Raw genomic sequence first — 15,763 nt, 5'->3', positions numbered from 1 at the left:
TCCTCATAGTCTACCGTATCATGTTGTAGCGATTTGTATAATCGAAAAGAAATGTAATCACTACATCATGGAACACTTAAGTCATTGCTTGAGATAACATCGAATGTTATCGCTGAATGCTGCGACACACGTATCTGTGATCAACTGCTTGATATTTACACTTTCATCTGTATTCATGTTGTGTGAATTGTCTAAAGCATTCTAAGGCATGAATTTCATACCTTTCCACCAAATCCAAACACCGACGAAGAGTAAAGCTAATACAGCTCTTGATAGAGGTAATTGGACTATTGTTAAAATCCATAAAGTTCCCATTGGAGGAGCCTTTTATGATCAATCGATTTCAAATTAGCTTTTCTATCTTTTTAGAAGACTACAATACAAACCGCCAAGGATCTCGAATGAACAGGACGAAGAGGATTCAGAAGAAGGGCACATGAAGAAGGAATGTGTATTGTAATACATTATATGTATATGTATTTGAATTTATAAATGCATTATATTTGAAACTCACTTGTGAAGTAACTACACTCCAACTTGATTTATTTACTAACCAAATCATCCTACATCCTGCTATAATTGAGGATGACATTAAAAAAGAATTTGTTATCCAATGATCTGAATATCGATTAGCTATAATATGTGTTATTCGTCAGTGTCCGCTCAGTCTCCAATCATGAATAACAATAAATCTTCGAGTTTTATAATAATTAAGAAAGCTAAATATGAGCTTAAAGGTGCAGACTTACTATATAGTATAATCATATAAAGGGCTGCAAGAAGAAAAACAAGGAGACGATGACGGTGATGACGAGAACGATCAATCAGTAATTATACTATCATTCATCTAGATCCATGTTATGTATAGGTAGATAGGATGGATTGATCGTCCATTAATACGGTTTATGATAAACTTACTTGGTAAAGCAGTCAAACAACCTTTAACTAAACCTTCAGTTGTAGGTCTATGATTATATTGTAAATGAACCAAAATATCTAATAACAAGTATAAGAACGTAAATGGTACAGCAACAATTAAAGTATTAAAAATCTCGTCTTCTTCCTCTTCTTCTTCTGTTACTTGCGATACTTCTTCTTCTTCTTGTCCATTTTTATCGTTACCATTTAAATGATCTTCAGATATAGTTTCACCAGGATTTAAAGTGAATAAATTTGAATTTTCAGGTAAATCCATATCTATTAATGGTTTTTTTCTATTTCCATTACTGGAGGTCTCATTATTATACTTGAAATCTTCAGATATCTCAGAAGGCCGCTTCAAAGGAATGTCATCTGGATCAACAGTATTTGTCGCTTTGGCATTTTTACTCTTATTGTTCTTTTTGTTTTTACGTTGTCTTGCTGTTGAAGTTGAAGCTGAAGTTGGATTAGGTGATGAAGGTATTTCTTCAACTATTGCCATTTTTCAGTTTGTAGGATCACTTTGGTTCGAGAAGTTTTGGGCATTTACTAAAGGTATTGTTGAACTTTTTCTGCGTTGCTACACTATACTTTGTGAAAGCGTCTGTTAGAGGTGTAATGAGGGGGTTGTAATCCACTTTCTTTGAGCTATTATGCATGTGCTTATGCAGTTGAAAGGTGGAGGGATAACAGAATGTTCGTAACAACTTACTTCCGATGGAAACGGAATGACCTCAAGCTATCATAACATAATGCAGTGCTTTATTCTATATGACAATTGAGAAAGCTACAAGAATGTTATATATTATTATTTATGCATGTAGATTGTTATATATGTGTATGTAAAATATAATAATATGCGGTGTTGAACGCTCTCCCATCTAGTAATTCTATACAAAATTGGTTGTTTGTTATCTGTTTTACAGTATATGCGTTGTCCTTTTTATATAGATAGTTGTACAACCCTAGAAAGATAAGGAGAATGTATGATTTGTGGGTATATATTTAATGTATGTTGAAATGCGATGCGGGGGATATTTTCGTAAGTTTATGTATGAAGAGCAATCAAAAACGGAAAGGAATAAAGCGATAAAAAAGAGGAAAGAAGGGGCAAGGGAAAACAGAAGAGATAGAAAAACGAGTTGAACGTTTCAGTATACTCCTCAAACAAAAGTCCGTTGAAGACTTTGTTGATGGAAAGACGAAAAGAAAGAACCCATAAATGGAAAGTGAAAGGTCGTAAATAATTTGGTTGAGAGTATTTAGTGACCATTTACAGCAACACCATTAGGTGTACCATTACCATTAACACCAACTACATTTTTGACTGATTCAGCGACACCGTTCAAACCATCTTTAACATTTTCATATACACCATTGATGGTTTCTTGAGCATTACCCACTAATTTCCCCACATTTATTTGTTGTTGCTGATCAAGTAAGAAAGGTTGGAAGATTGACATTCCATCTCTGAAATCGTTAGCTACGATGTTGACCAAGTAAGAGTTGTTCATCGTCTGCTGGATCAATGTCCTTGATTCCGATTCAGGTGGATACAAGTTGGCCCATTGTAAACCGAGTTCGAATGCTTCGTCTCTATTACAGGGGTCAAGGAATTCAGTTAGAGTTATTGTGCAGACAGTTCATATATCGAATATAATGCAAGAGGAGAACTCACTTCCAAGCAATGAAAGATACAGCCTCAACGATAGTAGGTTGCACAATCTCTTTACCAGGGAACACACCCCATGTAAGAGCGTTAGGACCTTCACTATGCGTATTTGTCTTCAAATCGCCTTGCTTGTTAACAGCATAGTAGGTTATTCGAGGATCACGTTCGATTCGTCGAATGAGAGGTTGGAGTAATTCAGGTGAAACAAAGAATTCCAAGTATGCCTAGAAGCAAGAACGGACACGTCAACTACAACATTCCTCGAAGGAAGGTGAAGATTGGCTAGAAAATCTTACTTTTTGGTATACATAACCACCCGCTGGTCCCCAACCATGTATCTTATCATCACTTGGAGCACCATCGACAGCAGGTTGAGAATTAATTGTAAGATAGCCCATCTCGTTCATTTTAGCTAATTGTTGATTGATGACGGAAGTTTCGGATGCAGCAGGTTGAGTGGACCAAGGAAGTTTTGTTAATTCACCTCGACAGAATTTTGCAAATAAATTACAAATTTCAGTGAAAGTGGTAGGATGTCCCCATAATTCATAAGCGTCATTTGCCTGGACGTATACAAGCAAATTAGTTTTGGGAAGAACCTTGATAGCTGAATGAAACCAATAGAAAACTTACGTTGATACCGATAGATACCGGATAACCATCTAAATCACCATATGCAGGAGAGCGCGAATCTCCCCATCTACCATTAGGGAATTCATCCCATTCATCAGTTCTCGACAAGTATGATTGGACTCGATTGGCCCTATAGATACAGGATGGTCAGCTTAGTCATAGATCCTCTACAAGCTAAATCGCGCCTTGCTCCAGTTGGATGTCGACACAAAAGGAACTTACCAGAAAATAGGTCTAATAGTTTCAGCTCTTCTATGAGGTGTTAAAGAAGGTCTCCAAGGTAAAGGAGCGATTTGTTCTCTTCTACCTTCTAAACCTAATTCATTTAATAACATTCTTGCACCTTTTTCTAAATTTAATGTATAAATATGTAAACCTTTGATACCAGCTTCTTTATTTTCTAAAATCTTCTTACACATTTCTGCAACTAATTTTGTACCAACTTGTCTAACTTTTTCATCATCACCTTTAACAGGTTTCAATTGATCATAGAAGTGTTGTGGAACTTTAATATTTTCACGTTGAACCCATTTTTCAAACTTTTCCCAATTTTGAATTGGCATAATACCAGGTATAATTGGTATGGTGATACCGACAGATCTGACTTTTTTAACCCATTCAAAAAATATTTCAACATCATAAAATAATTGTGTAAATATGAAATCTGCTCCAGCATCAACTTTTTCTTTTAACCATTTCATTTCTTGTTCTAATGCATCAGCACCTTCAGGTGTTTCTGGATGACCTTGCGGAAATCCAGCAACAGCTACACAGAAATCTCCAGGATAATGTTTATGGATATGTTTGACTAAATCAACTGCATTGTTGAATCCTCCAGGTGTGGGTTCCCATTTAGTTGTACCTGCTACTGGATCACCTCTTAACGCAAGAATATTTTGACATCCGTGTTCTTTAGCTTTCTAAAAATAGGGGGGAGATATTAGCACAACTATCCACGATTTAAACGACTGATCTTCCGATAACATACTGCTAAAGCCCATTCTACCTTTTCCTTCGGCACTACGTGATTCGTCAGCTCCAATTTTCGAGCTTTCTTCATTCAATACGGCATAAAGATTACTCACTTTCGGTACAACACAAGTGCATACATGTTTCTATACCAATCGTTTCTTGGCATACTTCTACCAAAGAACTGGTCAAATCTGCGTTTTTTCCTCCAGCACCCCTGTAAACACATTGAAGATCAGCTTATGCTCGTGATCGCACAAGACCGAAGATACCTTTGATCAAGCTGACATACCAAGTAATATCGATAAATTCTGGCCCTAAATTACGCATACGTTCGATTCGATCATAAAGATTTTGTAAACCCTATTCATTTAAAAGACATCAGTACATAACAATGAAAGAACCGAAAAAAAGGGAATTGCAATTGGGTCACTGTGAGATAGATGTGAATGGCACACCGACACGATATGATTTGACATACCTGAGCAGTCCTTGGAGGGAAGAATTCGAAACTCCAAAAGGTTCTACCTTCCTTTTCTGCTTTCTCCAATTTCTCTGTGATCTTCATTTTGGCTGAATTATATAGTGTTCACGGATTAAATACAAGAAGCTATGAATGTGTATAATCCTGCTCGATAATGTTGATATTATACACTTGACGATTAAATTCTGATTTTACTTGTACTTGATTTTCCTTATTATCGATGATCGAAGTTGAGGGGAATGATCGAACGTTTGGATTGTATCGATCCTTTTATTTTTCGTTAAAATTAGTGTGAGGATTGGCGTCTTGAGAGAAAAGACTTTTCCAGCAATTAGCTACGCTACTATTGACACTATTGACTAAAGAGCTAAAAATCGGTCTGTTTGAAATGTACGACCATGAGAGGAATTTATTATGGTACGATGATACTGATATGATTTACGATGGTTGATTACCGAACCGTGCATACAGACTTTAGAAAAAAAAAAGTCACAGTCTGATTCAGGGACGATAATTAATCGTGTTATTCTGCCTTAGCTTAGAAAGCTAAATGCCAAAGGAACGTTGATTAAATGTACAGTACAAAGCGGATACCTCCGCCAGGAAAACATTATATTGCATATATATGAAGAGAAGCTAGAAAAGCAAGTGGTTGGTAGAAGCTCACCTGGAAAGATAGGTGAAGAACGATTAGGAGGCATGAATACTGATGTGATGAGATGAGATAGCGACAAGACTGTGGTAGCATGATGAGACCAGGAAACACTTTGCGCAACGTACAGTACAAAACTTGAGATTATACGTTAGGACTACTTCTGCATCTCCAATTTAGTGACAAACAGAAACGAATTCATTCAGACTTGACAGTCCTTGACAGCGAAGAATCTGATACTTTGCAAGAAGATGGTAAGAATTACTCGTTCTACAGTATATGTATCTACTGCTTCCAATGCTGATTCTGCTAACGATCTCAGCAACCCACGTTTACTAACGGTTACACGTCAACGAATCCACGGTGACCCACAAAAGGAATTGCCTGTTTATCGAGTTCGTTACCGCAATACCCTGAGTTAGATATAGCCCTTTACTACTCATCCCGTTCGATATGGGGTGAGATCCATACCAAAGTCAATCGTGCATGATATGGTATTGGCGTTGTTGCATTAATCACAAGGCTGTTACCGTCTGCAAGCAGCTACCTCTATTGCATAAGCATGATGTGTTACGACGCATAGTAGTGGTTCAAGCTGCAACAAACGCCTATTGCGTTGCAAGCACGTAGGGGAGAAAAGCTAGTGTAGGAATTCGAGTATTATAGCGTAATTTAACCCAAAATGCGCAGTCGATCATCTAAACACGGAGTTGTAAGGAACCACCGACGCTTGGACCCTCTAATTCAGTAACAACCACCTTAAAATACATAACATCTACATACAACCACTCTGAACACATGTCTATACTTTCTAATAATTTCAACGTGAATTATACTTTTTTGTATATACATATATATACACGTCCTTCTCTTCTTCACCTCCGTATCCATAGCAATATATACCAATAATACCCATAACTCTACAATACCATACCCACTCCTCACTTGCGGCTCTTCGTCAAGTAAGTAGCAGAAGGTCCGAAAGTTTACTTTATTTCACCTAGGATTTTACAAGACCAGCAATCCGCTAAAGTCTATGGAGCTACAACGTGTTGCAGACATCCTCACGTGCATACAAAGAACAATACAACAGTAGTGATATAGGTGTAATTGAAACCCTACAAACGTCGGCTTATCTATCTGGTTTTCACGGATGTCAATAAAACCGAAGTAGTCTACTGTGCAAAACCATCAGCTCATTCACTCACTTCTTGTCTGTCCACACCCCTCACTTGCATGGCTTCCACTTCTTCAACTTCAACATCATCCAACGGGTTGATACGACCGACAATGGATCGCTCCAATTCTCATACCGGCACCTCAGGTATCATTGGCTCTCCACACACTACCAATGCGAACCGACGCGTTTCAACTGCAGTGAATAATAGTGATGAAGATAGAGGTTTGACGATGAGAGAGAAAGACAGATCAGATCAACATGGTAGTATGGGTAAAGCTGGTGGAGTCAGCTCTGGGGTGACCAAGCCGAAAAGGCGTCTGAGTAGGTGAGTAAATTCAACTTCAAGTAATCTTATGCCAGATTTCATGATTTGGATGTATGTCAATGCGCCAAGAAGCAGCAAATCCGACGCAGCACAGACCTTTTGATCGTCCACACCTCCCGCTCCCAACTATCCCTTACTTGTCTACGTCTCACACTGCTTTCATACCTCTCTCTAAAAATCACAAAATTGTGAATTTTCAAAAACTCCTCATATTAATTTTTGTACGACTCATATCTCACTCCTACAAATCGTGGTTTTGCGATACGTCCCTAATTTTTTTATTGCTCCCGTTCTCCAATCCTCTCTGGGCTGTTTCGTGTAAATAAAGGCTCATAGTTCACTGACTGACAACGAAGTTTACCTACTCAACCACATCCATTCTTTCCTGGCCCCAACAACAGAGCTATGTCAACTAATTCACACAATTCACCTCCTGCTTCGCCGAAAGTCTCGCACCCCCACTCCACATACCAGGCTATGCAGAATCACAAACATGAACAGGTACATTCGACATTGCATCATCAAACTTCTTATAATCGTTCGAACCCCCCTAGACTGGATGAAAAGGTTGGAATGGTCGGTTATGCCACCCAAATGGCAGCTGCCAGTAGGGATAAAGAAGGTCCGCCTACCTTGTTCGGTATAGAGTTGAAGTGGATCTCGTAAGTCATTATAGCTATAAAGTGATATGCAGAAACTCACTTCCAGATTTGATGTACAGCCTTATCACCCTCGCCCTTCAAAATGCCTTTCTCACTATCATTATGCACTACTCTCGGATATCCACTGCACCGGGGAAAACATATTCTGCAGCTACAGCAGTATTATTAAATGAGCTATTGAAAGGATCAATATCAGTAATAATAGCGCTCAAAAGGATTGATACAAATATGTTGAACTCAGCACCTCCACCTGTATATTCCGAAAAATCGAGCTCGAGAAACTCTGATCGACGATCACCTCCATCAGCCTTTTCAATGTTTCAGACATCTCGACTCACTGCGTTGAGAAAAGCGGTTCTTTCCCCAGATTGTTACAAATTATCCGTACCAGCTATCCTTTACGTCATTCAAAATAACCTTCAATACGTTGCTGCGTCAAATCTTGATGTAGCAACTTTTCAAGTAACATATCAAATGAAAATCCTTACAACGGCTTTCTTCTCAGTTTTAATGCTTGGAAAGAGATTAAGTAAATTGAAATGGGCATCGTTGGTGATGCTTGCTATTGGAGTCGGAATAGTACAAATGCAATCTACCTCAGCACCTTCACATTCAGCTACACCTATAGCTTCACCTATAGCTACAGCAACAGCTCATCATGGTGAACACCAGCTTAGATCTGAAATACCAACCACACCTAATCCAGTAGACAGTATCATGTCATCAGAAAGAGTGATGCATCCATTCAAGGGTTTTATAGCTGTCACTTTAGCATGTTTGACCTCAGGTTTAGCTGGTGTATACTTTGAATTCATCTTAAAATCTTCTTCTGGTAATGCACCTCCACCTGATTTATGGGTACGAAATACTCAACTTTCACTATTCTCCCTTGTTCCAGCTATAGTACCTATAATTGTTGCTCCTTCTGGTCCTGATGGGATGGGTTATATTGGAAGGGTTATGTCAGCTTTTAGTAATTTCAACGGATGGGCTATTGGAACTGTCTTGACTCAAACCTTTGGTGGATTGATCACTGCTCTAGTCATAAGATATAGTGATAATATCATGTAAGTGGTCTATTAGGATAATTGAGAAGATTATCCTAATATAGGTTTTCTTTGCTTTTAGGAAAGGATTCGCAACCTCACTATCAATCGTCATATCTTTCCTTGCATCTGTAGCGCTTTTCTCTTATCCGATTACGTTGGCATTTGTTACTGGATCAACAATTGTATTAGCCGCTACGTATATGTATAATTCACCTGGAACGCCACAACAACAATCGTCAAGAACTACAGTAGCGGTAGCACCTGGATCGCCTATAACAACATCTGCACCAATTTTAGGTGAACCTGAAAGACCGTCTAGAACATCTAGTGTTATCAATTTATTAGGACTATCGTCAAATGCTAATTCAAGAAAACCATCTTCGACTGACTTGCGGTCCCAAGCTTCACAAAGTCAATTAGGGTTTACATCGACTTCAGGTTCAGGTTATTCTGTTTCCGCACCTGGTACACCCTATTTAGGTGGTGGATATGGTACCACAAGTAGTAATTCGACTTCGGGTAGAGCAAGTCCAAACATAAATCAATATTCAAGTAATTCGCATCATGCTCAAGTACCTATATCAGGTGGTGGCCCAGGTACTGGTTTTGGTGGTTTAAGGGAAAAACCTAAATTGAGTTTGGATGTTAATGGGAAGTAAAAAGTGCTTAACGATCATTTGGGATTTTTAGCAGAAGTGATGTTCCCAGTCAGGACGTCATATATATTGATCAACTTAATCAGAGAGGTAACCATTGATGAAGTGGTGGATAGGAGGGAAAAAGGTGTTGGCAAACATGCAACAAATTTGATATACAGTCTAGTGGAGTTTTGGCAATGGCGTTGGAGTTACTTGATCGGAATTTCTTCATTCGACTTCTTTACCCTTATCAGAGACTGTATCTGACTTGGGTATTACTAATTCGAAATAGCGAATTATATACGATTATTCTAGTTGGATTGCAGCTTCTTCTGACCATAACGCACGAGCCATCTTCCATCATTCTGGCTCCGAAGCTGTACAAGGAGGAAAACAACTCATGAGGCACCTTTTCTCTTACACCTTCCTCTTCCTTCTTTACATCATCTTCTCTTCCCATCTGAACATATATCAAGTAATATTGACATACACTGATTTTAGTTGTTGACAAGATCTGCTCAGACCTGGCTTAATCATTGATTAGCCTACTCCTTGACCTATAGTGTGCGTTCATGATGAAATCAGTGAATAGCACCATGCAAGAGGAAGAATATAAATTGGACGATCCACCAACATTATCAAATCTACTTTTTTTAGCACAATCCAAACAAGTTTTATTCAGATTACATACACCAACTTCAAATTCACCATTGCTATGGACAGGATCATTGAAGACATCTGGATTTAGTTCACCAAATTCACATTTAAGTTATTTAACACCAAAATCATATATTTCATTTTATTCTTATAATCCTTCTTTTTCTAATTCTTCTTTGAGGGACAAAATTATTGAAGATAATCATCAAAGGGAAAAAGAAGAAGAATTAGTAGAAGATGAAAAAAGGAAGCAGAAAGAAGAAGATGAAAAAAATAAAACTCGATTAATATCAAATAATTATGAATTAATTAAAATAGGAGATTATTTAAGACATACAATAGTTGATCATATTTTAAATAAAACAAAACAAACTTGTTTAAAAGAATTATCAAGTATAGAAGAAATTAAAGAAGGTATTTGGGAAGATGAAAAAACTTTATGGATTTCAACATCAGAAAATTTATTTTGGATTATATGGGAAATAGCAAGAAAATTATCAATTGATGAAAAAAATGAACAATTCGGTTGGGTAACTTGTGTTCAAATTGCTATTATAAAACATCCAAATTCTTTCATTGTTAGTACATCAAATCAAAAACAACGCTCAAAAGGAAATCCAAAAGATGGAGAAGCTTTACTTGTACTTGAACCAGATAACTTCAGCGATGCTGCAATAGATGGTGCAAGAGAAATGTGGTTAAGACCCGTAAACTTCCTCAGTCCAAATACATATCCTGGTGAATTTTCAGTATCATTGAAAGAACAATATGAAGTTTCGAGAAAAGCAGCTACTTCATCGAATGAAGTTCTGTTTTTCGGTCGAATTTTTGCAGAAAATATCATATCGAATTTGGAATGGACGAGAGAAGTAAGTCATATCCAGTGTCTCTCTTTAGTCACGAGACATCCTACTATAGCAATGTGGACTTATTATAAGCTAAACCTGTTGTGCCAACACACCCTCACCCCTACAATCAATGCCAGAGTACCCCATTTGAATTACCATCTTATCTCTTCCAAGATCCCTCAAATAACCCTACCGCGAAACGTGATAGCGAATCTGACAGCGGACGTCGTAGAAGAAAACAAGAACGATGGATAGATTATTTGATTTGGGATCCACAATCGGATGAATATCTTACAGCTCATCAAAGAGTCATGAACAGGAGAAGGGACGAAAGTAGGCTTAACGGAACGTCCTGGGTGAGTTCTTCTCATTCTCGAGGTTACACCAGTTGTTTTAAGGGAGGCCAATCAACATCCCAACAACGTTACATAGTGTTCCATCCTTCATCTTGCATTCTCCGATATAGCTTCGACTAGCTCCATGCAGACCGATAAATGCGACGGAAATGCTGATTGAAGCTGATTTCGGTTGATGTTCTGTAGCCTAACGGACCGTTATAAACCACCTCAACATACAAAATTTGGTTATGTGAAACTTATTGTCTTCATGGCGATCGACTTCGTATATCTTAACTATAGATCATTGTAACCTACTTTGTCTAATGCATTTCGTCAAAGTTATCATGGCACCCTTTGTGATTCAACAGGACAGTAGAGAGCACAATAAGGGAGATCGAATGATTGAAAAATCGATCTGTCACTTTAGCAGGTTGATCGAGAGTATATCGGTGTACTGTATCACATTGACCATTCTGAGCATCTCTCGAATCCTCATTGAGCTCACAAACCTACATCACCTGCTGAGTAAAGAGACAACATTGGACCCAGCCCAGGTCATCCTGGTATGTATCGTTGTCTGGAAGGATACGACATTGACAGAACAAGACAATCACAGTTGAGGATTTAGCCTCTGCCACCGATTACCGTAATCCTTAATCTCACCTCCACTCGATAAGATCACTTTCATCTGCTTTGACGATTGATATTTTTTCGATTAAGATTATGTGACATCATGTTAACAATTACGACATCTCACGTATTCATTTCTAATTCTTTGCTGCTATGCATCGATATTTTGAGTTTGACTGCTTCACAATTGATCTGTAGGAGGATAAATCCATGCTAAAACCGCTTATAGACGTCATGATGCCTTGAGCTCTATCAACAATCGATGGAGTATTACAGTACCACTCAAACTAGTTGTGATTCCAGTATCAAGTATAAATATGAGTTCATAGGTGATAGTTTTGCTTTATCTCATTCAACACATATTACACAAGGAAGCAAAGAAACAACAACCGGACAAAATGGGTAAACAACACGTTAGTAATCATTTTCCTGTTTCATGACTCTTACCATCCGAGAACACATACAAGAAGTTCGAATAGTAGGATGTATTGCTTACTCCCTTCTTATTCAATTGATAGGACGACACAAACGTTTCTTCGTACAAAGCACAAAATGATGGACATGAAACATCAAGTTCAGAAGTCCCATCAGAAACTCAAGGTAGAGAAGTCCCATCACAAGCTCAACATCAAGGTGATGTAAATGCACATGCACACGATTTAAAGAAAGCTCAAAACGCCTTGCATGAAGGTTTAAAATCTTCTGATCAAGCAGAAGGTCACAGGGTTGATAGTGGTGCTCAAAATGCCCATTAAATTTCTGTAACTATAAAAAGGTGAGTTTAATTGATTGTAAATCATTATTGTAATATTCTTCTTTCACCATTGCATCTCATTCCGAACTATATATCTTTATGCTATATCATCTTCGTACTCATCGATTGTCCAGAAAGAGTATTTTACTGATTTTATGATAAATTTCAAATAGGTAAAGAAGCATTAGTAGTAGTAACAAGGAAGTGACATTAGTTAATGTTTGATATGACAAGAAACCGTAAGAAGTATAAATTAACAACAAAATGCTTATGATGAAATCATTTACTTTGTCGCTTTCCCATTGGAACGTACAACTTACATGACCCGCATGGTCGATTGAACTAGCATGATAGTACAGATCAAAACATGATCATACTAATATTCAATACTTGCGTATCTCTTATCGATTAAGTAACGCACCGCTAGGTTTAGACAATACCCCTTTACCACCTAATAATTCCTTTCCAGCCAAGTTAAATCCTCTTGATCTTATCAAGGGGGTTTGGAACCTTCTTGAACTACTTTATAATTTTGATATGGATGATCTAATCTCTCCAGACCGAATACATCATCTAGTTTAACGGAGTTACGGTAAATTTGCGGTATGTGTATTGTCGTTGTTCTCATCGTGGTAAGCAAAGTAGGTGCAGGAGGAGTAGGTAAATGATATTTCGCTGCTCCGCTAGTTATAAGAAGTACAGGCAATCGAATTAGGAGAGCAAGGCAAGAGAAGAAGAACAGAATCTACTTACGAGGTATAGGGATATATGATGGGATGAATGTCAATGGAGATGGTGGTAATCTGCGTGGCATAATAATGATCTTGATCGGGCGAAGAACGGAACTGAATAGGAGAGTTCTATTGATTGAGTTGTGATCGATGTGCTGAGTTTCGACAAAAAGTTGGTTAACCATATTATATTTGGATAGACCAGCGATATAAGTGGAAAATGGAATAGCGGGTCTGTTGGGGAACGCTCTGTGACTACAAATCGATTTCTCGGTCCTGGTTGAGTACACTAGGAACTGTTGTCAAGGAAGGTTCTTTAAAATCCGTTATCCTAGTTACCGTACCATATGTCGTCTGAAGTTTCATCAGTCGCCGCGTTTCAGAGTTTCTTGCTGCTTTGACAGACGTTGCGAATCATCCAAGAAACCCATAATGGTCATTCCTGTTGTGGGATTGGGGCATGATGAATATCGATTGGAACATTGAGGAAGAAGCCTTGGTCGAGAGAAACATCGAGCATCGTATTTATTGGTCACTACTGGGAGTCAATGGGGTAGAGCAAAGATGGATTTCACAGACCACTATTATGATCGTATACTATGCGTTAATTGACTATATCCTACTGGTGTTTATTCTGTTCCCCACCTTAGTATACGTGTATTTCAATGACCCCTCGCATATCCGCGGAATAATCTAAATCTCAGTAAGTTATCTAAACTTTTATCCGCAGTTGATATTAGGTCAGCTCAATACGTTTCGATGTGAGATAAATTAACTATTGAGAGAACCGCGATAAAAACATGTGTTAAAAAAGAAACAACCTTGTTTCACTTTATTCAAGCCACTATTCTTTTGCTGATGTCAACATATCGTTTCCGAAAATCTGTTCTTCTTGTTGTTTATCACACGAGGTTCATCCGATGGGACATGCACGGAGGTTTTTTCAGGTTTCGAAAGTGTGAGAAAAGTGTGACAAAGGAGAAACATTAAAGAAAAAGCGTTAAGACGATAAAAATCTCAGGAACAGCCCAAATTCCTTTTCGAAGTCACTCTTGAATTGATAAGCCGAGAAACCGAATTGTTTGCTTTTGCTTGACAAGTACAGTATATGTCCGAACAAGTCCTTCTTGAATCAGTATAAGGTTACAAGAAACAGTAGGTTATTGGCAGTAGCATGAGCGAGCCAAGCAAATCAAGAAGTAAATGTATTGTCAAGTTTACTACCAAATATGATTCCGCTATTAGACGAACCGATGCCCAAGAATTTTCGATATAAAGCGAAAATCTTGGGCGGCACGGGATCAACGAAGATCCAAAACAAAAAACTCATACTGTAGGTTATAAACAGAGGTTCATGGTTCCTGAAGTGGGAAAAGAAACACCCACTTTCTTGTTCACTGAACAAAAAGCTCGGACCGATTAAAGATTCGTTTGAATATGTTAATAACTGTACATACCATAAGCTCTTTGGCATGTTTAGACGAACGACATACGTCTTTCTGTATTTTGCAGGGAAAAGCAATGCCATTTATAGCTTGGAATCAGGTCAATCTATGCAATAGCTTGGTAATCAATGCGATGTCAGGAATGTTATATGGACTTGCCGTTATGATGTTTTATGGGAAAGAAAAGCAAAAAAAGGAATCAATGACATATATGAGGTGGAAGGCCGAAACTAAATTACCAGCATATGGTAACCAGTTCTATGATGACAGAAGACAAAATTCACAGCTTGGCGATGCTTCTATACATCGTCAGCCAAGTGTTTTTGTTGGTATCGGCTTATGAATAGCATAGCATCAAGAAAATATACTTTAATATATATCAACGTTATTTGTAAGTCTTACATACATCGCGAAGAAAGCTGATAGGCAAAGGCTTTGATGAAGTGAGCTATATGTGTATATCGGCTTAAGCTGGTTGTAGGGTGAGCGTCATAAGACACTCGTGGGTCTACAGTAACAGTCAAAGGCAAACCTACAGGCATACGTTCCTTGGCGGAACAAATCAGCGGGACGGATGTACCTGAAAATATCGTAACGAATAAACAAAGTTATAAATTTAGCTTTTCATAGGTTAACAGCTTAACAGCTCAACTGCTTTTGCTCTTGAGCCCCGCACAGCATTCTTCTTCGTTTTAAAGACAGTTTTAAGGGCGCCACGCTATAGTATAGTCCCAGAAATGATACCCCTGGAAAAGTTTACCTAAACTTGACAAAATGGTTTTCCTCTTGCTTCCCTAACATGGGACATTTTCGCTAATTTATGAGCGAAAAAAAAAAGAGATCAAAACGGCCCGTCAGTTGTACTAGAGAGGATGATGACAGCTTTTTTCTTTTCTTTAGTGGATGTATGTATGTATATGTATGAGTTTTTCGAAACAAAGGCTGTTTGTTCAATCAGTCAGTCAATCAATCAGTCAGCTGCTTCACATACAAAACAAGTGACTGATTTTTTCTCTTTCTTACTTCTCTCAACCTATCATCATAATTCGTGTTTGGTTTTTTTCCTTCTCTTACCATAACGATTTCGTTGTTTCAGCTGTCAACAACTCAATAGTCGTCGTACACGATCTGAAATTATCGGCTTAGCTTTTTTTTGTGGATCGATCCAAACAACG

At 38.0% G+C, this 15,763-nt stretch overlaps 5 protein-coding genes across 5 annotated transcripts; 3 read left to right on the top strand and 2 right to left on the bottom strand.

The window, feature by feature from the left end:
• Nucleotides 1-201: 201 nt before the first annotated feature.
• On the bottom strand, nt 202-1,423 carry L201_004040 (uncharacterized protein; the record flags this gene model as incomplete). Its single annotated transcript, XM_066219788.1, has 3 exons — nt 202-324; nt 515-633; nt 919-1,423. The coding sequence occupies 3 exons, from the start codon at nt 1,421-1,423 to the stop codon at nt 202-204; spliced, it is 747 nt and encodes a 248-aa protein (XP_066075885.1).
• Nucleotides 1,424-2,183: 760 nt separating this feature from the next.
• On the bottom strand, nt 2,184-4,763 carry L201_004039 (methylenetetrahydrofolate reductase; the record flags this gene model as incomplete). The annotated part of the gene is made up of 9 exons (XM_066219787.1): nt 2,184-2,517; nt 2,600-2,817; nt 2,890-3,156; nt 3,227-3,356; nt 3,449-4,146; nt 4,215-4,246; nt 4,312-4,412; nt 4,488-4,558; nt 4,677-4,763. 9 exons carry the CDS (start codon nt 4,761-4,763, stop codon nt 2,184-2,186), a joined length of 1,938 nt encoding a protein of 645 aa, XP_066075884.1.
• A 1,804-nt stretch (nt 4,764-6,567) lies between these two features.
• Nucleotides 6,568-9,206, top strand: L201_004038 (uncharacterized protein; the record flags this gene model as incomplete). The annotated part of the gene is made up of 4 exons (XM_066219786.1): nt 6,568-6,836; nt 7,193-7,498; nt 7,558-8,565; nt 8,627-9,206. The coding sequence occupies 4 exons, from the start codon at nt 6,568-6,570 to the stop codon at nt 9,204-9,206; spliced, it is 2,163 nt and encodes a 720-aa protein (XP_066075883.1).
• A 575-nt stretch (nt 9,207-9,781) lies between these two features.
• On the top strand, nt 9,782-11,250 carry L201_004037 (uncharacterized protein; the record flags this gene model as incomplete). The annotated part of the gene is made up of 3 exons (XM_066219785.1): nt 9,782-10,711; nt 10,828-11,046; nt 11,233-11,250. The coding sequence occupies 3 exons, from the start codon at nt 9,782-9,784 to the stop codon at nt 11,248-11,250; spliced, it is 1,167 nt and encodes a 388-aa protein (XP_066075882.1).
• Nucleotides 11,251-12,056: 806 nt separating this feature from the next.
• L201_004036 (uncharacterized protein) lies at nt 12,057-12,413 on the top strand (the record flags this gene model as incomplete). The annotated part of the gene is made up of 2 exons (XM_066219784.1): nt 12,057-12,071; nt 12,177-12,413. 2 exons carry the CDS (start codon nt 12,057-12,059, stop codon nt 12,411-12,413), a joined length of 252 nt encoding a protein of 83 aa, XP_066075881.1.
• Between the last annotated feature and the right edge of the window lie 3,350 nt (nt 12,414-15,763).

The sequence above is a fragment of the Kwoniella dendrophila genome, chromosome 5 (genome assembly GCF_036810415.1).
Source record: "Kwoniella dendrophila CBS 6074 chromosome 5, complete sequence".
NCBI classification, from domain to species: domain Eukaryota; kingdom Fungi; phylum Basidiomycota; class Tremellomycetes; order Tremellales; family Cryptococcaceae; genus Kwoniella; species Kwoniella dendrophila.
The sequence above is the reverse complement of the archived record's forward strand: the minus strand, read 5'-3'. Positions and strand labels throughout refer to the sequence as shown.